The sequence below is a fragment of the Lactuca sativa genome, chromosome 8 (assembly GCF_002870075.4).
Source record: "Lactuca sativa cultivar Salinas chromosome 8, Lsat_Salinas_v11, whole genome shotgun sequence".
NCBI classification, from domain to species: domain Eukaryota; kingdom Viridiplantae; phylum Streptophyta; class Magnoliopsida; order Asterales; family Asteraceae; genus Lactuca; species Lactuca sativa.
In genome coordinates this window covers 50,594,000-50,620,857 of record NC_056630.2, presented here as the reverse complement: position 1 = coordinate 50,620,857, position 26,858 = coordinate 50,594,000, and the positions used below count along the sequence as shown (strand labels likewise).

Below are 26,858 nucleotides of genomic sequence, written 5' to 3'. Positions count from 1 at the left end.
TATATATATATATATATATATATATATATATATATATATATATATATATATATATATATATATATATATATAAGTTTTCTCAAGTTATATCTGAGTGTGAAATAAAAGCATGATGTAACTACAAAGTAAGTTCATCTAGCGAGTAGTTTCCACAAGGATATCAACGTACGGTATTATGAAAGACACTATGAAACTTATAATATTAGTGTAGATAAAGAAGGAAATTAAATCGGTCATGATCAATAAATTATTCTTTAGATCTAGTACCAAGACATAGACATAAGTCGTCACACAACACACAAATAACGAGGCGTGTTTCTGTTCTCGTTTTATACATACATTACATAATACTATATATAGTTCTTTAGCAAACGTAGTTTCACATGAAATTACACAACACTTGATTGTTGATTGTTGGATAATGTTGTTTCTTCGTTAATATTCAAATTAACATAAGCATTATTTATAATTATAAAGCACTGATGGGATACGTACACCAGATCATTCACGAAGGAAAGCACCTCATGTGGCAAGAATATATTGGCTGCAGACTGAGGTCAAGCTCGTTTGTCCTTCCTTCAGCTGCTTCTCCTTCACCACCACCACCACCACCACCTTGGTTGTAATTTCCTCTACATCACATATAAAAACAAAGTATAATGATCCCTGATTTTGGCATAATGTTCATAAGAATAATGTACGCTACACTTGGCCTTCTCATAATCGGAAGAGCATCAATACATATGTATCACATAAAGCGTATAAAAAATCAAAAATAAAAATCGCAATTAAATAGAAAGATGATTACCCCATGTGGAGAGAGGGAGGTGGTGGTGGCATAAGGAAGGATGGATCGGTTTCCATATAGTTATGGTGATCCCATTGATCATGAGCATTTTGTGTTACTGTCTTTTCTTTCTCCTTCTCTTTGATCTATTCATAGAATACACACTAGATATCACACACTTGCCCAATTTGACAATATTATGAAAACTCAAGAAATTTGCAAGAGTGTAAACCTATCAACTTCTTTCTTTCTTTCTTTCTTGTTTTCTTTTATTTTATCTTGAATTTGAATTAGAAGAAGAGCAAGAGAAACTTACTTTCTTGGTCAACGTAGTGTTCTGCTCTTGTATGGCCTTTCCCTGGTGAATCAATATTAATATCATGCATGAGAAAATGGAAGAAGTTGCTAAAAAACATATAATGAAAATGGATATTTAACTTTACTAGACTGCAAGGATAGATCAGTGTTTTAATATCGTTTCGTGAAAACTATTATGCATGGTTAAATTAATCTTTGAAATTTGATAATTACCTTCTAATTGTTAAACCATTAGTGTTTGTTGTCTAGCAAAAAAAAATATTTGAGAAAAAAACTGTATGTTTTTCAAAAGATAAAAAAACATAAAATAATTTGTCATTTTCTTTTACAAAAGACAATAAATAGTTTCTGATTTTTAAAATCACTTTTTTAATAAGTTGTAACCCTAACATGATTTTTTTTCCACCGCCACCTCCGCCTCCTCTGCAACCTCCGCCGTCATTACAACTGCCTCAGTCCCCACCACCTTGCCACCTCCTTCGCCATAACCGCCACCTCCACCTCCACCAACACCATACATGCCAATCTTTTAATTCAAGACTTTAAAGAAACAAACAATTTTTTTATGAAGTTTAAAGACATAAAAAGATCCAAAACATTTTATCGAGACATTGTGATATGGTGAATTAGTTTTTCTGAATAGATATTCTCCCTAATAAATGAAAATAATTTTACCACATGTCACTTTTTTATTAATTTGGACACATGTCACTTTTTGGTATTTTTGATTAAATGTTTTTTCCATTTGTCATTTTCTTATATGTTTATCTTTTCTTATTTAACATATTATATTTAAACCTCAATTAATAATTGTCATAATTGAAAATAACCAATAAATTACAATATTAGTATTCATATAGTATTTAATATGTTTCATTTTAAATTCAAATTTTAAAATTTAAATTTTAAATCTAAACCCGTATAACATACGGGTCTCACACCTAGTTCTCTAATAAATGAAGGTTTTTTAGTCAATTGGTACACTCTCATTCAATTTGTCAAATGTCATTTTATGGTTATTTTGAATTAATTTTTTTTCTACATGTCATTTTATGAGTTTTTCTATTTTATTAAATTCCACATAATATTTTAATGTAATAATTGTAATAAATGTACTAATAAATGGATTTAATTTCATTAATGAATTTATCTTTTAATTTCAAAATTTCCAAAATTAAAACTCATTAATTTCTTTTATTTATTTAAATTATTTGTTTAAATTTAAAAGATAAAAAAACATTTTCGTTATAATATTTCAATTTTTTTTTCTTATTTTCTTATAAATTCAAAGTTTTTAAATATTTTGACATTTATATTTAACTTTTTTTTAAAAATTAACTAATGGTGTGTATGAAGCGGGTTGGTTCAGTTATTGGTCAAAACCGAACCATAACCATTACAATTGGTTAACATATTTCAATAACCATTGGGTAACGGATAATATTGGACTTGGATAACGGTTTTAGTCGGTTAATAGTTATGGTTAACGGTTAATATCGATTAACTATAATGGTCCACAATGACATAAAAATAAATATATTTTTCTATAAAAATTGAAAAACATAAATTCATTGTTATAAAAAAATGAATGATTGTGTATATATAACTATATTGATAGAAGATTAATTATCATATCTAATTCAAAGTAATTTCCCTTTAAAATTCCAATTCTCAATATATTACATACGTTATATTCCCTCCTTCCTGTATTTATTGTCTATTTTTGACTTTGAGGTATTTATTATTTAACTTTGACCTTAAATAATTTTGTCTGTGTTATAAATTACTTGATGAAACTTATAACAATGAAAAGACATTTAAACACAATCCATTCATATATTCTGCCTCAAGTATTATATATCAAAAACAAAAATATTTAAGATCAAAGTTGAGAAATAAATACGTCAAAATTCAAAAGTGGATAATAAATATGTGACGAAGGAGTATTTACTATTATATTATATTAAAAATATTTATTAATATTATTGGTTCGGTTCGGTTAATAGTGGTTCGGTTTTGGATGAAAATCATAACCTAACCATATGTATTCGGTTAATCAAAATTAGAAACCGCACCATATCTTTTAGTAATGGTTCGGTTAAAATGGTTTGGTTATATTGGATAATTTGGTTATGGTTGGTTTTTTCGGTTAATATGCTTACTCCTAAAATTAACCCATGTAATCTCACAACTAGTAAAACAAGATAATAAAAACAGATATAACCTGAAAAAAATGTAAAAAGGGAAGGAAATAAATCCACCACCTTTTTCTGAAGCTCGGAGATTGATTCATGCAGGAGTTGATTCTGCAAGATAAAAATTTCAGTGACTCATGATCTAAAACTATATATATATATATATATATATATATATATATATATATATATATATATATATATATATATATATATAAAAGGTACTTAACAAATAAAATATTTAGTATATATACGCATGCATACTTTTCTTGTGCGAATGTTCTTGAGACCAGTATCAAGCTGTTGCTCCAAATTTTGGATTTCTTTCAAGCTCAATGACTCTATATCTTCACCCATATAGTGCCTAAACAATCAAACAAACAACCAAAAGTTTTTTTTTAAAAAAAAAAAAAAGAAGAAGAAATAGATTAGTTCCATTTTTGAAAGAAGAAGAAAGAATAAATACAAAAAATGCACCTGTGATTTCTTTGTAAGAGTTCAGCCCTAGATTTAAGTTTGTTGTACTCCAGGGTCCAGCTTCTCTGCGTATATATGCATACAGAGTCAATCATGTCATCATTGAAAGATCAGAAACAAATTGTAAAATTAAAATTATCCTGTTTAAATAACTAGATCAAAAAGCATCTGTCATGAGTGAAAATATTGTCAGGTACGATGAATGAATGATTCTTTACCGGTGCAGCGTCGGCTGCAACTAGCTGTCTCTCAGTGTAAGAGTACCGCTCATATCGCTCCAAGATGCTTTCCATGCTGTGGCAAGTCAAAACAAAAGCATTAAATAAAAACATAAAATTTCAATTTAAACACCATTTTTTTTTTATTATTTTTAAATTTAGATGTTCAGTAGATAATATCATTGCCTATTGGATATTGTCTTTTCCTCCAAGTGATTTTAAACCAGAATCCAAAGGTTTAACATAAGGTGTTATAGAATTGTATTTCATGAGAGCTGAACAGTACTAATACCACGGTAGGAGATAAACATGTAAAACTCAGCTGAATATTCTAATAGACCGGATAGATTTGAAATAAAAAAAATAGATGGATTCAAACATTTTACAGATAATTAGGAAGGAATTATTCAAGATAAAAGAAGGAAAATATATATGAAATAAATTGAAGATGATACAAATCATAAAGAAAAAAAAAAATACCTAGCCCATAAGACGTAACCCAAAAATATTTGGATGCAAATATTTCAATAAACGATTTTTTGAAACCCTCTTTATAGTTAAGCTTAAACAATGAACCTTCTACCAAACATGTAGATGTTTGGTTATTAGAATGTTTATAAAACTTTTAAAGAAAATGGATGCAAGGGTGTTGGAATATGAATAAATTAAATTATATAATGTGTTTGGTTGACAAAAAAATTTCAAAGAAATTTAATCCAAACTATTATATATTTATGTTTGGTTTGTAATCATGATGACAAAAGCCGCTAGAGAACTTTGTCGTACCGGCGACTAAAGACTACTCGGGATTAGTGATCACCTAGTTAAGAGTCTAAATTTTATTACAATAATTTCTAAAAAATAAATAAATATGGCTAATATCATAAAAAAAAACATATTAATATAACTAATATCATAACAGAATAAATATAAATGATTAAAAGAAAACATATTATTCCTTAAAAAGTTTTATATTGATCTAGAACATCTTCAATACATTAAAAATTTTATAAGCTTATAAAGCTTCACTAGCTAGTTGTTTAAATGGTGATAAATGTCTAAGTGTCACCTAGTCGGCTGCCTACCCCTAGCGATTAATCGTGACTACTCGGGATTCTGTTAACAATGTTTGTAATAATGTCATATGATTTGGAATGTAAATAATAATAATGCCACGATTACCCTTTATTAATTGTTTGTTTATAAAACTCTTAAAAATTGTTCATAAAATTCTTCTAAATGTTTGTAAGATATATAAATATACATTTTAAACTAAGACCCTCCAAAGTACTCTCCACGGAAGGCTCCATTGTTCAGGTTGACATGAACCACGAACATGAACACGAACACGAACACCATTTCGGGAGTCCGTTGTTGGCTGTGATCGTGGTTGGTTGTGGTGGCTACGATGATTAACCCGTGATACAACCTTCACCACCACCCCGACCAAAAAAAAAGAAAAAAAACCCACGGTTACCACTTCAACCAATCAAAACGTAAAGGTGAATTGGACAAAAGAAGGGAAATAGAGATTAACACAGGCATGAGTTTCGGCTTCCCAAGACCCCATAAACGAGAATGCTCAAACATCAACTTATTTTTGCAAAATGTTCGATCCGTGTTCTATTGTTTAATGGGAAGTGAATGCCGAAATTCTGACCAATTTAGTTCAAAGCAGTGCAATGTGAGACTAAAATATAGCAAATTCGGTGGAATCTACAACAATCTAAACAATATGAAAAACCAAAGACAACCCATAAAGTTTTTCCAAGTCTTAAACTTTGACTAACATTGAAGGATACTCCAAAATGGAAAGAAATGACAGAAGGGAAAGATGGGACTTCTTTCGGTTCGAAGCGTACAAGAAATGTTGATGGAAGTTTAAATAATCAGAGGGCCGAATACACATCGATATTAATGATGAGCGGATAGATCTTGAAGACGAACAACCTCGTCATTGACCGATAGGAAGAAATAGAGCAAGAAAAGCAGCTTCCAATTCGAGTTCTAGCGTTCACGATCATTTTGCAGAAAAATTCGATCGATATGTCCAAGTACAAGAGAGAAAGGCGGTGATGATGACTTGGGTGGAAGAAAAAATAATAGACATGCAAACATTGTTTCAAACAAAAAACGATTTGAAGATATTGAAAATTAAAGCCGTCAACTACGAGGGAAAAGATTTGAGGATTTTTCTCACAATGAAAGAATCCGTCTGAGCGAGATATATGAAGAAGGAGTAGGTTTTTTTTTTTTTTTTTTTTTTTTTTTTAATGTTTGTAACTTTTATGATGTTCAGTCTTTTTTGTTTTTAATTCTCGGTTTTTTAAAAAAATTAATGTATTCTTTTTTAATAAATGAAAAACTAGTTTGAAAATAATATCTATGTTTTTATTGTATCTTTCTATTTAATTTTAAATAAAAAAAATATAAAGTGGGGTGGTATTTAGTGGTGTGTATACCAAGTGCTTAGTGGTTGGATGTAGTGATGAGATGATACTCACCAACATCTCTAGCCACTGATAAACAATACTTCACGACTTCACGTCCTCAGATCGGAACACGACCTAAAACTCAAAAAGGTGCACAAGTAAGTTCGCCCATTTTAGGGCTCTCTAGGAAATCCCATACCCCATCCAACTCTCTCCATTGGTTTCCTCCCTATCATAATTATATGTAATATTGGGTTATATCATAATTATATGTCTATTTAAATGTTTCGCTTTTTGAAAAATAAATTATAAAAATCGATCCAACCAAATTGTAATTGAATTAGATGAGATCGGATTTGAATTTAGTTTGAACTACTTGGATCACTAAAATTAATTTGGATTTACTTGATTGGATCAGATCGAACCAATCCATCTAAACAAACACCTTTAAACAGAGCTGCCTTCTATGAATGTAACCCTAACACAAAAAATGTGTGACAACTATTATTAATAAAACTTCTCCCTGGTTCGTTTGTAGACATAAGAGTGAACCATATTAAATTATAGTGTTTTTTTATCTTCTTTGTATGTTTATTTGGTGTGTGTGTGTTTGTGTTTATCAGTAGTTTATTAAACTCCTTAATCCTAGCACTATGTTATCGAAGCTACCCAAAATTGTCTACTTGCTAATATAGTGATTAAGTAATAATTATGGAGATTTTGTTTGGGAGTGGAAGAGAACGGTGCATTCTGGATAGGAATCACAAGAAATGATTAAACTTTTACGACTATTGTGGTGATGTTATTTTGTCATCCAACCCGGATTATAGGAGTTGGATTAGTGATGAACATGTATGTTACATTCAAATCTTTAAATAAAACCATGGTAGAGGTGAACTTTGATTCCTTACATTTATAGCTTGTTTGGACTAATTGAATTCCTTTAAAAGTATGTTGTTTCTCTCGAAGAGCAGGTTTCAACCATATACATGTAGCTACAAATCTATCTCGCCGTGGTATAGTAATTCATTTATCTAGGGACATAGTCCGAATTTTTTAATAAAAGGGGCTTAGACTTACATCACGATATATATATATATATATATATATATATATATATATATATATATATATATATATATATATATATATATATATATATATATATATATATATATATATATATATATATATATATATGAATGAGTTCTATGGAAAACAAATAACTAGGGCAACATCTATCAGAACCAATAATCAAATGACACGTGTCTATTTCTTTCTTCACAAGTAATGTATTGCGGAAGTTATTGTGGAAGTGATGAGTTGTTATGTTTTTATTGGTTCAAATATGTGTTGCCCTAATGATTCATTTTCCATATAACTCTTTCCTATATATATATATATATATATATATATATATATATATATATATATATATATATATATATATATATATATATATATATATATATATATATATATATATATATATATAGTGGTAATTAATTTCTTGTACCGGATTTTAGAAAATTTTATATCATTTTAAAGCATTCACCTACTTTTCGTGTTTTTATGGTAAATACAAACTTTTTAATTTAATAATATATAGTAAATCATAAAAAACATATATTATAAGTAAAAAAGAAGTGATTGTAAATAGTGTATTGTTACTTGTACCACTACCTTTATTGTAGTTAAATTTAAAGAAAAGAAAATGGTGACGATGAGTTTTAAAGAAAAATACACTAATAGCACTTGAGTTAAGGGCGACACAACACTCACTAGCCCCCATACTGCCTCCGCCCGACATTTACATTGATGCTTGTTTTGCAAAATGGTGGCGGAATATGTGAACCATACTTTTATAATCATCTCTTTTGCTAGAGTTGTCAAGGAATGAACATATTCCTAGAAAGGTACGGTCGTGGCTTAGTCATCCTTTTAATAATTTCTAAGGCATATTCGTGTGGCTTACTCAAGAAAAATAAATTCAAGTTTACTCGTATATATGTGTACTTCACGATTTGGTTTTTATGGAAATCTTGGAACACAATCAAGTTTAGAAAGACACAAATATCCTAATGAAGGTACAAGATGAAATATAACCGAATTTGTTTATCATGATTAAACAAATGTCTAAGTTTTCAAGCATGAACTGGTACGACAGGTCTTGCTTGCATGCCAAGAGCTATTTTACTTGGGGAATCAGGGGTTTTATTTTGGGTTGTCAGAGTTGGGTGTTCGACGTGTATAGACTCTTGTCTTTTCGAGTTGTTCAATGTGTGTGTATGTGTTTATATATATATATATATATATATATATATATATATATATATATATATATATATATATATATATATATATATATATATATATATAACATCCCAAGTTCCAAAGCGAGAGATCGGGGGTGTAAAGTGTAAATGGAGGTTTGGACTCGGCGAGTTGGAAAGGTAACTCGGCGAGTCGAGTTGTGAGTGGATCGCGTGAATAAGTGACCCGAATCAGCGAGTCGGAGGCTAGACGCGGCGAGTTGGTGCTGGAATAAGAAACCCTAATTTTCAGGGTTTGCACCCTATTTAAAGAATGATCTGCCTTCATTTCAGCCTATATCTTCCCTGAGTGTTCCAGAGAAACCCTAAATCGTGAGAGGCTCCATTGTTGAGAATATTGAAGCTTGGAAGGAAAAATTTGTGAAGAGAAGTTGGAGGAAATTAAGGATAGCATCAAGAGGGCTTCTGGATCTGAAGTCTACATCAGTTTAGACTCATCTTTGGGGTAAGAAGCCACTGCCTTAAGCCTTTTTCCTTATTGTCATCCAGGGTGGTTGTTTTGGGGATTCTTTAGTGTGGTTTGGATCCATTTCGGGTTTAGAGGTTAGATCTGAAGTTGCAACTTCAGATCTAGGTTGTATTGGAGTCATAAGGGCAGAAAACATCAGTCTTTGGGCTTGTTTGAGAGTGTCTTTGTCCCAAAACCTTCTTGTAGCTTGGTTGGAGCTTGTTGAGCCTTGCATGCACGTAAAGTTGGAAACTTTACGTGTGAATCTGGCCCTAGGAGTCCAGATCTATGTATTGGAAGCAATGGAATGGCCTGTGATCGTCTTAATGAAGATGTCACGTGTGGACTCGGCGAGTTGAAGAACAACTCGGTGAGTCTGTTGAAGATTGTCTTGGACTCGGCGAGTCTGTTCTTGGACTCGACGAGTGTGGTCGTGGAACCTTAGCCTTTTCTGGTTAAGCCGTGTCTCGGTGAGTTGAGGGACAACTCGGTGTGTTGAGCAGGATGAGACTCGAGGATTGTTGGACTCGGCGAGTCTTGGGGTGACTCGGCGAGTTAAGTCGTGATTGGGAGTTTCTGAGTATAGGGAGTCGACGAGTCAACGGGTTGACTCGACGAGTAGGGTCAACCAGGAAAGTTGAATTTGACTGAGGACCTTGACTTTGACCAAGAGTTGACCACTTTGACTTCCAATGATATTCTGGGAATTATTGGTATTTATTGGATTTGGTTATTTGGTAGTGTTCAGTGGTGGATTTCGTGTCGGTGGTCGGAGCAGCGTGATCTTATTTCTTCAGTCGGCTGTTGCAGGTGAGTTATCCTCCCTCTATCAACAGGGTCTAAGGCACCAAGGTCGGCCTTTTATCGGATGAAAATTCGGGTAGTTGTTGTTATGTCATTGCTTTGCTATGTCTATATCCTGGTAGTTAGGATGGTATATGTTAGAGACCTGGTTAAGGTCGGTATCCTGGTATATAGGATGATGCTATGTTAGAGACCTGGTTAAGGTCAGTATCCTGGTAGATAGGATGATGCTATGCTAGTGACCGGTTAGGTCGGTATCCTGGTTAGGATGTTGTTATGTTATGTGATTTGCTGGATTGGTTTGATTAGTTGTGAGATGTTATATGATTATATGTTTATGTGCACATGGTTGTTGGACTGGGGTTGGGTTGAGGCGGATCCTGCTTTGTGCTGTAGGCCAACATACCCAGGGCGGACCGGTTAGATCGAAGGCCCGACGAGCGGTCCAGATAGGCTGAAGGCACCAAGAGGGCGGACCAGACGTGCCGAGGCTTGGAGAGTGGACCAGACAGACTGAAGGCCCGGTGCGGGCGGACTAGTCATACTGTAGACTCAAAGAGTGGACCAGGTGGGCTGAAGGCCTGGTGCAAGCGGACCAGTCACACTGTAGACTCGATATGCATGGATGTTTCGTTTATGATATGATATGATATGATATGTGTGGTATTGTGGTTGGTATTTTGGGGGTAACTCACTAAACTTTCGGGCTTACAGTTTCAGTGTATTGTTTCAGATACTTCAGGAGACCGTGGCAAGGCGAAGGCGTGATCGTACCGCTCCTCATGTTTATGATTTTATGATATGGTTTTGGGAGATAATGTTTAAACTATTTTGAAAACAAGTGTATGAACTTAATGGTTTTTAAATGAATTAAAATGTTTTAATTTGGCTCGAATTTTATGAGTGTTACAATATATATATATATATATATATATATATATATATATATATATATATATATATATATATATATATATATATATAATTTCTACGATAGTTTTTTTCTACACACCATTCTAGTCTTACCTGAAACACCAATCTAGTTTTAGGCATAGAGGTTTTTGAAATCTACACACTATTTGATTATTACTTTTAATTTATTATTTTCTTTATATAATAAATACTACTCCCTCCGTTCCTAATTGATAGTCCACTTTTGACTTTTTAAGTCTTTTTTTTTTAATTTTGACCTTAAATATTTTTATTTGTGTTATATATTATTTGATAAAACTTATAACAATGAAAAAACATTTAAAATACAATCCATTCATATATTTTGCATCAAATATTATCTATAAAAAACAAAAGTATTTAAGGTCAAAGTTGAAGAAAAAAGACTTTAAAACTCAAAAGTGACTATCAATTTGGGACGGAGGTAGTATTTTGTTGGATTATTAGATTATTTGTTTATTTTTAATGTATATTATTAATTCTTTTTAATTTATTAGTTCCACCACAAAATCGTCAGAATACACAAAAGTGTTGCATCTCATTATCGAAAATCGTCAGTATCATCACAAAACCTCTTCATCGGAGGTCAGAAAGAAACCCACAAACCTTTTCTAACCAACGATGACGGTAGTCACCTGCGATAAAATCACTACCATCACCCGATCGATATCACCACTTTTAATGTTTCCTGATAAAGTGACTAAAGTAAAAAAGGTTTACTTAAAATTAAGAGAAAGGAAGATTGAGAACAATTAATTATGGATATATACTCTTTATAAATATATTATTTTTGTTTTATTTATTTTGTAAAAAATATGGCTTGAAAGAAAATTTAGATGATAATAAAGTTATTTTAACAACATAAAACGAAAATTTAGATGAATAAAGTTACTTTTACGATATAAAACAAAAAAATCAATAGCATATAAATTCAGTTATTTTATTCAATATTTATAGATCTTAGGTTATTTTAAAAAGATCTTTTGTTTTTTATTTAAATCATATTAATTTTTATTGGTTGAGAATAAATATGAATAAAAAATAACTAATTATAAGAAAAAAAACTAAATTATATGAGTAATGATAAAAAAATAAGGTTTGTAGAGTTTTAATCAAATGATTAGATACTATAATAACCTATATAAATAAAAGTCCATCTATCTATACCTTCTAATAATTATATTTTATTTTTTCCTAAAATAACTATAATTATTACCTAATAATTTTATCTTATACCTATGAATATAATTGATTACATGTCATTTCATTTTCATCGATAATACAATCATTTTATGCCTTGTAATATAGATTATATTAATTTTTTCTATTTGAAATCTAATTAGATAGATTGGTATGTAGATAATAAAGATCGATATGTAAATAACAGGACATAAATATCCCTAACATATTTTTTGACTTTCTCTTTGTAATTATAGAATTATTATTATGTACGTTATTTGCATTATATATATTGAACGATAAATGCATTAGAAAGTAACAATACGCTAGCACAAAAAGAGTTACAGAATACAAATATATAAAAAAGAAATACACCAATTAACCTGTGAGATCAAATTAAACTTCGATCTATTCTTTACCCAATTGAATGCAAGAATTTAAATATCATCTGCTGCTGTGAAAAGAAACATTTATTTTTCTTAAAAACCAAGTCATTACGAGTTCGTTTAAATACCCTACAACATCAAGTATACTAACAACAACCTGAGTTCAATCTCTTCTTATCAATACCAAAGGAAATCAAAACGATTTTGAGCTCATCACAATAATTGGGAATGCAAGGCAGTGTGTATATATATATATATATATATATATATATATATATATATATATATATATATATATATATATATATATATATATATATATATATATATATATATATATATATATATAATTTCTGCAACATGTTTGTTTACTTTCTCTTTGTAATTATAGAATTATTATTTATGTACGTTTATTTGCATTATTGTCCTATGAGCATTTATTAGAACGCTTCAAGAATTTTATCCATGCCATTATGTTTCATCGACAAACTAGTTGGTACTCCCAAAATAATGGCTTACTAGCCAATAATACACCTTTAGGTTTACAACAACCTCTGAGACATAAATTAGTGTACATTCCATGATGGACAAGGTAAACTTGACCTTCACGTTTTAATCAATTAACGTATGCATATGAATAAAATAAAAAATAAAATAAAATGGAACATGATTGAAGTGGTACTTAACGAGATAGACCAGATAAAGGTTTTTAGCTTATGAAAATAGGTTGTGGTAAAGTTTTCCATGATGACAATAGTTTGGATATTTAGAGCAACAAAAAAATATTAAAAATGAAGGCTATGAAACGGTGTTAACTAGGAGGCTTTTGTATCGAAGGCAAAAGGTATACCAATGGGACTTGGTTCAAAGTGAAGATGATCATTTACACTGATAAAAGGTAATGCAAGAACAGGTCACCAAAATATTATATATATATATATATATATATATATATATATATATATATATATATATATATATATATATATATATATATATATATAGAGGTTAGGTTCATTTGAGACCACTTATATTTTGTGAGACCGTGAGACGCATTTGTTTATTTTTTTTTAGTTAATTCATGTTCCGAAAATAATATTTAAAAAAAGAATTTTTTGATTTTTCCATTTATTTTGCATTTTAAAATTATTTTTAGAATATGTACAGTGTAATATTCTATTTAGAATATTTCACGTATTTTTCAAAAAAAAAAATAGAATTTTTTTTAATTTTTTTTTAATTTTTTTTAATTTTTTTTAGTTAATTCAAGTTCCGAAAATAATATTTAAAAAAAGAATTTTTAGATTTTTCCATTTATTTTGCATTTTAAAATTATTTTTTAGAATATGTCAGTGAAATATTTTATTTAGAATATTTCACGTATTTTTCAAAAAAAAAAACGGATTTTTTTTATTTATTTTTATTTTTTTTATATATATATTTTTTATTTTTTTAGTTAATTCAAGTTCCGAAAATAACATTTAAAAAAAGATTTTTTGGATTTTTCCATTTATTTTGCATTTTAAAATTATTTTTAGATTTGGTCTCACGGTCTCACAAAATTAGAATGGTCTCAAATGAACCTGAACCTATATATATATATATATATATATTCTTATTATATCATCATAAAGATATTATCTCGAGGAAAAAACACTTAAACAGAAAGAACAAAGGGAGATCGTGAAGATATCGATAGTTGATACTGGAAAAAGGAAATAAAGAGTAGAAAAAGGAAGAACATGTATCATGTATGCCTCCTCAACCTTCTTTCTTTCATGGATATGCAACCTTCTTTTCTTTCATTCATGGATATTCATTATCATAACATATTTTTCTTGGGAATGGAAGTATGCCTAATGTATATATGATGTCTAAAGCATAGATAGTGTGTATTCAAGTAAATCGTACTATTAGGCTAGGAGTAGTAGTTCATGAAGAAAAATGGTTCCAAATGTCATAGGTGTAGCAAGAATTTGCTACTTGTGAAAGAATGCGGAGATTGGTTTGAAGATATGGATTATTAATGTATTTTCATTAAAAGGTCATTCACTATCATTAAGAGGATAAAGTAAAGTAGTCATCTATCTCTCCTATAAACGACAAGTTAGTGAGACAGTAAGAGTACAAGTCGTAACAACATTAGGATATGGATTACAACACCAATTGGCTTATAACTTGCACCTCATCATCTATAGTATCAAGGGGAAAGTATCCATATTCAAGACAATTGTATTGGGGTTCCAACAATTCCATAACACCAACAAAGTTGTATAAATCACTGTGTCAAAACAAGTTTGGAATTCCTAATGTTTCAAAACATTTGGCCATGGAAACGATGGATGTTAAATCCACAGCCGGCCAAAAGTGGCCAATATCCCACCATGTAAAAATTACATGCCAAGTCGTATATGTACCCAGGGGTCGATCCAAATTTTTTGAATAAGGAGCTTAAAAGAGATTAAGTATAGAATAAGGAAGACTTAAATTGGACATTGGTCTTTAGGTATAGTAAGATTTAGCTAGTTGAAGATTTATAGTCCAATTAAAAAAGATGAATTAAGGGCTCAACACCCTCAACACCCATCTGTCCCCCTGCTAGCTCCAATACATTAGAGAAACTTGTGATCTTTAGTTTGCTCATCTGAGCTACAAATAAGACATAAAGAGGATGATAACACCATGACCTTAATAGATATTTTAATATAAATATGCAACATCCTCATCAAAACCTTCATATGAGGATTTTCGCCATGCATTAAAAAGCTTACTCCATCTTATCTTGTAACCTTAAAGGGCTAATAGGACCGCATACACCATCGATCTTAATAAGTGTGTGAAGAAACCAAAGTCTCAAAGGTCTAACATCCATACTCATAATTGTTGGAAATGATATCCCTATTCTTCAATTGCAGAGCCAAAGAGCTAAGATGTGCTCATACTACAAATCTAAATCCACATAAAAGCAATATTAGAATGACATAAGCCACAATTTCTCTCACTAACACAACCATCTATGTAACATCCCGGAATATCAAGAGTAGAGTTGAAGGGCTAAAAGTGTAAATGGGAAAGGGCAACTCGGCGAGTCCATGAGTGGACTCGACGAGTAGGGTCGCGACTCTGGTCGCGTGTTAAGTGGCCAACTCGGCGAGTCGTCGACTGGACTCGGCGAGTTGGTGCTGAGTGGAGAAAACCCTAATTTCGGAGGATGAGCCCTATTTAAAGGACATTATACCCTCTCCCCAGCCTTTTCACCCTCCCTTGAAGTCCAGAAAACCCTTAGACGCCTTTGTGAGTGGATTAAGTGCATTTGAACCTTGGAAAAGAGATTTTGGAGGAGATCTTGGAGAGTTCGGAGGCTTGGAGCAAGGGGCTTTGCTAAGATTCAGATTTCTCTTCTGTTGGGGCTTCCTTTTGAGGTATTACTTCGTTTCTTGGGCTGTTATTCATCTAGAATCGTCATTTTGAAGTGTGTGGAAAGATTGGTTTGTGGTATTTCGAGTTTGAAGGTTAGATCTGAGGTTGCTACCTCAGATCTGGAATGGAGAAGGTCTAAAGTGCATTAAAGTCCCTGTTCTTGAGTGTTTGGTGAAGCCATCTTGTCCCAAACCCTAGCCATAGAGTGTTAATGCCTAGATCTCTTTGGATTCATGTAAAGTTTGCCACTTTACATGATGGATGGTTTGTAGAAGGGTAGATCTACGTTTTGGATCAACTGCATGGCTTGGAAAGCCTCTGTATGGATTCAGATCTAGAGGTACTCGGCGAGTCACACGGGTGTACTCGGCGAGTTGCTTGAAGATAGGCTGGAACTCGGCGAGTTGGAAGAACAACTCGGCGAGTTGGATGAATATGGTCAAGAACTCAGCGAGTTGGAAGAACAACTCGACGAGTTGGTTGAAGATAGCCTTGGACTCGGCGAGTCTGTTCTTGGACTCGGCGAGTCTGGTCGTGAGGTCCTAACCTTTCTTTTGGTTGAGCTGTGAATCGGTGAGTCAAGGGATGACTCGGTGAGTCGAGTGTGAAAGGACTCGGAGTTGTTGGACTCGGCGAGTCTCGGGGTGACTCGGCGAGTTGAGTCGCAGATTGGGGAAGTTCTGTGCATGGGGACTCGGCGAGTCATCGGGTTGACTTGGCGAGTAGAGTCAGTCAGGGGTTGACTTTGACTTTGACTTTGACCAAGGGTTGACCAGTTGATTTGCAGGAGCATTTTGGTAATTGTTGGCTTTTGTTTTGAGTTCAGAGTTTTGGTGTTGGCCAGTGTTGGAGATCGTATCAGTGGTCGGAGCAGCTTGGGTTTATCTGTTCAGTCGGCAGTTGCGAGGTGAGTTATCCTCACTATATCAACAGGGTCTACGACACCAAGGCCGTCCCTTTATCGGATTGTGATCCGGGTATCGTTGTTATGTTATTGCTTTGCTATGTTGCATCCTGGTAGTTAGGATGGTATATGTTAGAGACCTGGTTAGGGTCGGAATCCTGGTATGGAGGATGATGCTATGCTAGTGACCGGTTAGGTCGGTATCCTGGTTAGGATGATGCTATGCTATGTGATCTGTTAGATCAGTTTGATTGGATGTGATATGTTATATGATTGAATGTTTATGTGCACATGGTTGTTAGACTGGGGTTGGGTTGAGGTGGGACCTGCTTTGTGCTGTAGGCCAACATACCCTAGGCAGACCGGTTATCCCGAAGGCCCACCGAGCGGTTAGGATAGGCTGTAGGCCCCAAGAGGGCGGACCAGACGTACCGAGGCTCAGAGAGTGGACCAGGCCAACTGAAGGCCCAGTGCGGGCGGACCAATCATACTGTAGACTCAGAGAGTGGACCAGGTGGATTGAAGGCCCGGTGCGGGCGGACCAATCACACTGTAGACTCGATGTATATGGCTAGACTCGGAGGGTGGACCAGGTGGACTGAAGGCCGGTGCGGCGGACCAGTCACACAGTAGACCCGAAGTGCATGGTTGTTCTGTGTTCTGTTATGATATGGCATGTTATGCGTGTATGGTATATGTGGTTGGTATTTTGGGGATATCTCACTAATCTTTCGGGCTTACAGTTGTGGTTTAATGTTTTTCAGGTTCTTCAGGAGACCGTGACAAGGCAAAGGCGTGATCGTACCGCTCCTCATGATTATGTTTTGTGATGTGATTATGGGAATACTCTGAAATAATTGTATTGAAAACATTTTTGTAATAATTTTATGAAATCGGGTTGTTTTTGAAAAGTTTAAATTGGTTGAAATTTTATGGTCGTTACAATCTAAGTTGTCGACCAAAGGTATATAGCCTAGGATATATAACAAATATGGGAGATTAACCAACCACACATCATACCAAAAATGAGTATTCTCTCCCAACCTATGCTCCAACTGAAGGAGTGAATATGAATGTTTAAATAATCGAAAACCTTTTGAAACCGATGATGTTGGTCTAAACTCCAACCCTAATTCCTTTGTGATTAGAACCATCTAATCTTCGAAAGGCAATAATAATAAGGATTTTCTAATATATGTTCTAGGGGCACATATAAGAAACATTAAATGAAGTATTAATTACCATAATTAAATGTGATAAACATTAATTATGTATAATACTACCATAATTAAATGGATTATACATTAATTATAAACACTATTATTTATAATTAATGTTTATTACATTTAATTATGATAATATTTCTTTTAATTAATACTTCTTTTAATGCTTCTTATATATGCCCTTAGGGCACATATTAAAAAATCTCATATTAATATTATGATTCCTGAAGAGCATCAAAGTCACTCTCCAACAATCATCATCATCTTTAAGCTCGTATCATCCAACTAAAAGATAATATTTTAGTAACATCAACTTCATATTCATAACTCTAGCTCTAGAGATAATTTCATTTACAATGAGCATATTTCCAATTAGATGCCTAGTTTTTATGTAGGTAGATTGGACATCACTTAATACTGATGATATTACTCTTATGGGCATGTTGGCTAGAATTTTAGCAATAGTTTTTATGTAGGCGTTCGATTCAGAAAATGGAAGATCACTAACACATTGCTCTAGAATTTCATTTAAGGAGAGAAAAAAGAAGTGAGAGGATTGAGAAAAAATCATTGCTCCTAAGTTTATTTATCGAAAAGAAGATGAGAGAAGGAAAGAAAGATTTATGCTAATCTTCCTTAAAAACCGTCCTCTAAATTGGAAGGAATTGGAGACAAATGAAAGGAAGATCATTCTATTTCTTTTCTTTTTTCTAGTTTCTTTTTTCTTTTCTTTCCTTTAGTGAACTCGGGAGCAAAATGTAACCTTATGAATGAGGTTGTCAAAGGATGAGTTACAACCTCTAGGCACACATACCAACATTTTGTATCCTTTTACGAAACAAATGATATCGTTGTCGATTATGACCTAATTGTTGCATCTAAAAGTGAAGCTATCCGGGCCCGAAGCAAAACCCAAGATCCTTTTTAGCTTTCATTTAAAGAAGAGGAATTATCTTGGAAGGATTTTTTTGGCAACCATAGCTTTTTGAATAAAGAGCTATGTTGACTTAGTTAAATAAAGGTCGAAACTTTTCTAAAAGGTTTGAGGAATCAAATTTCAATTTGTTCAAATGTTTTTATGTTGTTCCATCTTGATCACTCAATTTTTTTATAAAGTTTAACCAAGTTTTCTAAAAGGTCGAAACTTTTCTAAAAGTTTTGAGACAATATTACTAAATATTAACCAAGTTTTGATTACAAGCAACATAAATATTAGTACTAACATCGATGCTATACACATATTCTAGTACACACTACAAAAAATGAGTAATGTACTTAAATGTAACCTGCTTCTAGTTATAAAATCCAAACATATATATATATATATATATATATATATATATATATATATATATATATATATATATATATATATATATATATATATATAAAATTCATTTTCTATATTGGTTATAAAAGTAATTATGTTATAGTTATAAGCATACAATTTTTTGCATGCTTTATAACCTTATTGAAACGCATATACATACACTAAACACACATATCCTTTATACATTTTCTTTAAAAAAGGAAGCATAAACCATGACCCATTTGATTGTAGCAAATGTTACAACCATAATTTACATTTACAAAGTCTATTAAGCACGACAGTGGCACTTTGTTTTTGCTTTTGTTTTTTTAAGGTTATTTTTTATTAAGATAAAACGGAATTTTCTGACTATACTATTTGGATTGAATTATATGGTTCATGATATTTGAATATTTGGATTAGTTATGACAAAAGCCGAATTATTATTTTAAAGTTTGGATTAATTGTAATTATTATATATTTGGATTAGATTATATGGTTAGATAATCAAATATTTGGATTAGTTGTTTGCATTGGATACTTTTAATATATATTTAGTTATTTATTAGTTTATTAGTACTATTTTTTAAATTAAACTAGAAGACATGCATTCCCAAACAATTCGAATATCAATTAGTTATAGAAAACGTACACTTAAGTGTCTGAAAAGACAGATTATTTTTTATAATTATTTAAGTAAAATTCTTATTTGAAAATGCAGGAACATAATTCTTGTATAAAAACTGATCTTTTTGGTTAAAAGGATCATAACTTCAAAATAACAGAATAATTGTATAACTTAATTACTACTATTAATTAACTGACAATGTCTCAATTTTAACATATACAGGTAGCTATTTTTTCGGTAAAGAATGAAAAAGAATTCAAAACAATAAAACAAAAGTAAAACTTCAATGCTTAGCAACTTAATTAAAGATTCCAATGATGAAGATGATTGTTCCCAGAAGAAAATATGGTTCTTTTCAAGTGCTTGTTATAAGGTAATGAAATATTCATCTTATCTAACATTTAGCATAATTATAAACATATATATGATCAATCCTCAATGCAAAATCTATTACTTTTAAAAGAAACTTGTTGTTCCATCACAATCAACACCGAAGAGAAAATTTGACTAATGAAAACAAGTCATTGTATAAGTTTTGACCGTTTATAAATGAAAGTTTGCTGCTTTTGTACGTTTGATTTATTTGCTGGGCTAAATTATTGAAGAAATTATTATGTTAACTTTTTTAGTGAAAAAAATAATTTCATTTAAACACATTTAAAAAAAATTATGTTTTTTTTTTCCTATGATTCACTTTTGGTTACACCATTCCAGGATGAATGACATTGACAATACTTTGCCTCGTCTTCAGTGACACCAATTGTTTTGCCACATTAATAATTCCTGAAGGATTTGTATACATATATTATTATATATAGGCTTCAAAGGTTAAAAAAAGAGTGTCCTTTTTAGTAACTTTATGTAATGCAACATGGTATTATATATTTAACCAAATGAATAAAACCTAAAACCCTTAAAAATATTTATTAAACGGTGAAAAATTATGAAATATTTCTTTTGCTATAAGGTATTTTTCAATAATTTCATATAAATACAATGGGTTTTCCTATATTTAGCCAGTTCCTTTCTCTTCCAAGTTTCATAATGTGTTTGGTTTGAATGATTTTAGCAAAGCAAGAACATAATAATATAGACACCTGAATGGATCATTTGCATATATAGAAAAATCAATGGATACTAGGGATATTATACTATTATAAAAAAAGAAGAAAACCAAAGAGAGAGAAGCTAAAAGACTACGAGACTAATAATAGACTCTCCCTCAAATCTCTTAATGTAACATAAAAGAGCTTCATAAAGAGCCTTACAAGCTTATATTGTAAGTAGTAATTGATATATAAAATAAAAAAAATAATACATACTATTAAGATGTTAAGAATCACCTTCTTCTTGATTCTTTGTGCTAAGTTTTTTTGTCGCCTCAATTTACCTAGTTTTGTTTGTAGCACAACAACTTTCTCTTAATTCTTGAGTTTGGAGAGTAGCAATTTAATTAATTAATGTGTGGATTAGGTTCAATTTTCATATTATTATAATGTCTATTAAATTGGGAGCCTAGGCTTTATATGCTATTTGGTCCAATTAAAAATAAGACTAATAAATAAAAATCAATTTTTTGCTATATCTCATACTCTCGTTCATTTTGTGTTTTTTTTTTTTTTTTTTTTTTTTTTTCAATTTTCATTTAATTGTTTTATTTTTATTTTTTCTATTTTATTAAATTCAACATAGTACTTAAATATAATAATAAATGAATATCAATTTCATTAAAAAAACTTTCATTCTAATTTTCAATTTCTAAATTAAAACTCAATTATTTATTTTGTTTATTTATATAAATGATTTGCTTAAATTTAAAAAAAAATGAGCATTTAAATTTCAATAATTCATTATTTTTCTTATTTTTTATAAAATCAAATTTACTAATTGTTAAACCTTCATATTTAATTTTTTTTGAAATAAACTCATATATATATATATATATATATATATATATATATATATATATATATATATATATATATATATATATATATATATATATATATATATATATATATATATGGGTAAGATCATTTGGTATCTATAATTATTGTATTACCGTGTTACTAGTACAATTCTTAGTAGAATTTCATAATTGCATTTCTATTCCACCAAGTTAGTTGAAGAATGTTTGTATAATAATTATACAAATATGTATATTCGGTAAAATATATGTATTTTTTTTTAAATACCTAAAATTAAAATTATATTCTCTAATATATATATATATATATATATATATATGTGTGTGTGTGTGTGTTTTAGAGACTATGAAAGCTGCGATAGAAACTATCATGTTTAATCATGGCACTTAAATCAAAATAAATAGTTATATTGCAGCAATATAGTGGGGTCTAAAAGCCCTCATCCCCCCTTCCCCCCCCCCCCCCCCCCCCCCCCCCCCCCCCCCACACCCCACCAATGCATGTTTGACATATATTCCTAATACTTCCGCTTCATTCGAAGTTGCAGTAATGTACAACCTTTATTTTTTAAACCTATATGTAGCACGAGGTATAGTGAACATATCTGATAGCCGACGTATTTACTTCTTCTTATTCAACAAGTCCCTAATATAGCTAGTGATATTTAATATTAATACGCTTCGTTCTTTCATTCAGAATAGGATTCTTTTTTCTCAGTATATTATGATAACTCGTCAACAGTTGCAATGAAAAATATGGAAGAACTAATTAAACACAGAGATTAGACATGACTTTATAAGCTGGGAGTTCATTGTAGCAGAGGCGAAGAGTTCTTTGTTGGGTGTCAAAGAAGTTTAAAATCAAAGATTGAGTAAAAAAAAAAGAGTATGTCAAATATGAGTGGTTAATTGTCACGTGGTTCGTAGAATGTCATGATCGAATCTTTTCTGTTTTGCATGCCTATAAATGGCTTTGTGTCCATTTTAATAAGCCATTGAAGCATTAACACAGCTACTGCTTTCTTGATATAGTTTCTTCTGAGATTCTTTCAGTGACTCCATCCTTAAGAAGCTCAGAAATGGTGAGATCAAAGACATTCTTCTTCTTCTTGGTTAGGAGTCACCTTTAAAAATTGTAATATGGTGACGTGTGATATTAGCAAAGCAAGAAAGTGGTAATTGTATGAATGATTCACTTTTGCTTATTAAAATGGAAACTAGCCTTTTTCAATGGCGTAGAAAACAGAAGAGAAAAACGGAACTGTATATATGGAACCTGAAAGAACAAGAGATAAAATAAACTCTCCCCAGGTTAATGCTCCTAATGTAACTAACTAAAAGAGCCAAATGATTATATTATAAGAACCATATGACTTTGAATAATTAAGTTATTTTTAACTTATTCTTCAAGATACTTGAACATATAATGATGTTCGATACTCATTTGTACTTTATCTCATTTGTCAATTTTGTTAATGTGTAAAGAAACCTACCATAGGTCATATTTATATTTATATATGTCCCATATCACCAAATTCAGTTAGTTTTGATCTTAAAACTTGTTGAAGTTTTGACACATGTGAATGGTGCGCTGAGGCATCCGACTCTCAAACATTTTGAAAACTCAATCAAATTATCAAATTGGTCGGAAATAAAAAGAAAAACTACCAAAATGCTTCTCCTAAAGTTGTAGAACAGAAACCCTAAATCATGGTAATTAAGAAAGACTTTAATGTTTGTTCAAATGATTAGAATGAACATTGATCAAACCCTCAATCTCCAAATACTTTGGTGTCGGCTGTAAAGTTGATTTTAAAAGTGCAAGTAAAAAATATAAGGCCAAAAGTATTCCAAGAAATATACTTAATTTCAAGTATTGATTCTCTTTATTTCTGTAGATCCAAACAATAAAAATATTCTTTTAAAAAAATTGACATGAATTCCCCAACTCAACTTTTAATACAAAAGAAACGAGAAAAGAAATATTCCAAGGTCAGATTTTATTAAGAAAATCCGATGGAAATGGATCGATCGAAGGAGAGGAGATAGAGAACATTATCCCCCTAAAATTTAGAGCTAAAAAATTCAACACACATGGTACAAATGGTTGTGTTTCTAACTCAATTTATGTATATCATAATTAAAGATTCCGCTTAAGATCAAAGACACCTACTCATACTAGATAAATTAGTACGGACACTTTGTAAATTCTTTAAGGATTAGTAAATTATACATATAAAAATTTAATTGTAGTTGTTACTTTTTATATATAAGATAAGAAAGTAAAGAGACAAAATTATGTAAAAACTAAGCAGCTTTGAAAGATGATTATTTACTTAATTAATAAGAAGATCAGACGTTAATTACCTTTTCTTTATGATATCTATATTAGAGTATCCAAACACACACATACACACACACAAAAAAATAATAAAAAATGAAAACCAGGTGAAAGTTTGAGGATTTCACATATATTCCATGAGATCACTGTTGGATCGAAGACAACACACACATATATAGTTGATACAAAACATTATATTAAAAGTAATATTAGTTTTTGGTAGATCCGAATTGATTGGTTTGTCTAAATATTTTTATGTTCCCAAAAGTGGGTTTAGATTAATTAAAAATAATATTTTTGTTGCTTTTTGGGTTTGTTTTTGTTTTTGGAAACAAGCCTTGAGAATTGTTACAGATTTAGAACCCTAGTTGAAATAAGAATATATATATATATATATGTATAGAGAGAAAATATATAGATGTATAAAAGAGGAAAGGAAAAGGGTACCAAGAGTCGGTAGAAAACTCAAAGAGCTTTCCTTTGTTGGAGAAGACAATTAAGGCAACTTCAGCATCACAAAGAACGGAGATCTCATGGGCTTTCTTCAACAACCCTCCTCTCCTCTTTGAGAAAGTTACTTGCCTGTTAATCTTGTTCTCTATCCTCCTCAGTTGTACCTTTCCTCTACCCATGATTTCTTTTCTCTTTCTTAATTTCTCTGATCAATCTATCTTCAGAAAACCAAACAACCAAATCCAGAAACTGAAGATACTCTTGGCTAGAAAAGGAAAGCTGTGATCAGGTTTTTGTTGTTTTATTTCTAGAAAGAGTGGGTGGTAGGGGGGGTTTGCTTTTATGCTTCACTGAACCCTTCCTTTTTTCTCTAATGGACTTTGAACACCCTTGGCTTCCATGTTTCAGCAAAAAGGGGGAAGAAATTATTATTATTATATATCTAAATAAATTTAATGAAGATCTAAAACAAGAGTGCCTAGATGCCAAAAGAGTTATGTCCCAGCTATCTTGGTCAGTATATATCATCAAACTACATCAACAATTTGTTTGTTCCTTACAACAATAATTGTACTGTAAGAAGAAGGTCCCAGAAAAAGACGTCTTTACCCTTACAAAAACGGTCATACGATAAGAGTAGGAAGTTTTGATCCAATTAGCTATAAGCTTCAATTCGAGAATAGTTATTTTGGGTTCATTTTACTTGCTTTATTTTGTTTGTGTTGCTGCTTTTGTGCATATTTCTCTTTCCATGATTAGGTTTGGCTCATGTTCTCCCTTTTGTGTTTTCCATTCCCTTAAGGAAGCCTTGTTTTGAGGATGTATTGTACATATTCAATGTTTCTATATCCAATGTGTTTAGACTTTATATATTGGATATATATAGTGGGTTAATAAGAAGTTGATTTTGAAATATTTTAGTTGAGATTTCTTTTGTTTTTTTCTATTAAGTGTTATGGAAATTTTCAAGAAAGCTATCACATTTTTGACATTTTAGCTAAAAGATTATTGTTATTTCAAAAAAATTATTCGTATTTATAAAAAAATTTATATAAAGTATTCATATTAAAAAAGCTTTTAGGAAAAAAAATTTGATCGTACGAAATTGGATACTATGTTTTTATACAAACTTACATGGATCAACATTATATATATATATATATATATATATATATATATATATATATATATATATATATATATATATATATATATATATATATATATATATATATATATATATATATATAAAATTGGTGTATTGATTAATTTTTCCTTATTTCTTCACAAATCGATTGTAACATGAGCTATTTATCAGTTTCAAGAATTCAATTTGGGACGAAGATCATCAGGTCCTTTTTTTTTTACCTATGTATTAGTGTCGTCAAACCAGCAAACAATGAGGGGTATTAAAATATTGTTACTTATACTAAGGGATAGTATAGTTGAAGCAGTGATCGTATGCAGATAAACACAAAACTATGGTTGTATACATTTTCGCACAAGATATATATACGTATGGGTAGACACAAAAATAAATGAGTATTAAAATATGAGGAGGGGTTTAATTATCTAAAGGGAACTAAAAGAAACGATAGCATAAAAGAATGTAAAGACGAGATTTTTAAGAAAATCATATTTTGAGACAATTTCAATTACGCATTCTATTTAACTATATGCAAATATCATGAATTGATGTTTAGATATTTTTTTAACTTTAAGTGTTACTAAGCAATATTAACAGGCTCAAATATCATTTTACTTTTCGAATTCTCTAATTAAAACAAACTCTTTCACTAGCCGTAGCTTTACTAACCCTAATCCACTAATCCAAATAAGCTCTTAGATTTTGATTAAGTTTTTTTTACCACTATTTCCAACAATACTCAATACTTCTTATAATCTTGAAAACTTAAAAAAAAAAAATGATTTGAACTAATCATTGCTTGTTACTTATGTTAAATCTTAAAACAATTAAGGATTTTATAAGTTACGTAACTTTGTTCAAATTAAACTAATTCAAGTTAAAGCATTTTATTAAAACAAAAACATAAATCACCATGTTAAAATCAAATCCAAACATCATTACGATGTAATCAATCACACATAGTCGAATTAAGAATTA

General features: G+C 30.8%; 1 protein-coding gene across 1 annotated transcript; it reads right to left on the bottom strand.

Moving 5' to 3' along the window:
- Nucleotides 1–236: 236 nt before the first annotated feature.
- Nucleotides 237–25,148, bottom strand: LOC111904372 (truncated transcription factor CAULIFLOWER A). The gene is made up of 8 exons (XM_023900141.3): nt 24,728–25,148; nt 3,996–4,071; nt 3,778–3,842; nt 3,565–3,664; nt 3,370–3,411; nt 1,104–1,145; nt 809–933; nt 237–632 (listed from the first exon to the last, which is right to left on the bottom strand). The coding sequence occupies exons 1-8, from the start codon at nt 24,910–24,912 to the stop codon at nt 506–508; spliced, it is 762 nt and encodes a 253-aa protein (XP_023755909.1). The 5' UTR covers nt 24,913–25,148; the 3' UTR covers nt 237–505.
- Between the last annotated feature and the right edge of the window lie 1,710 nt (nt 25,149–26,858).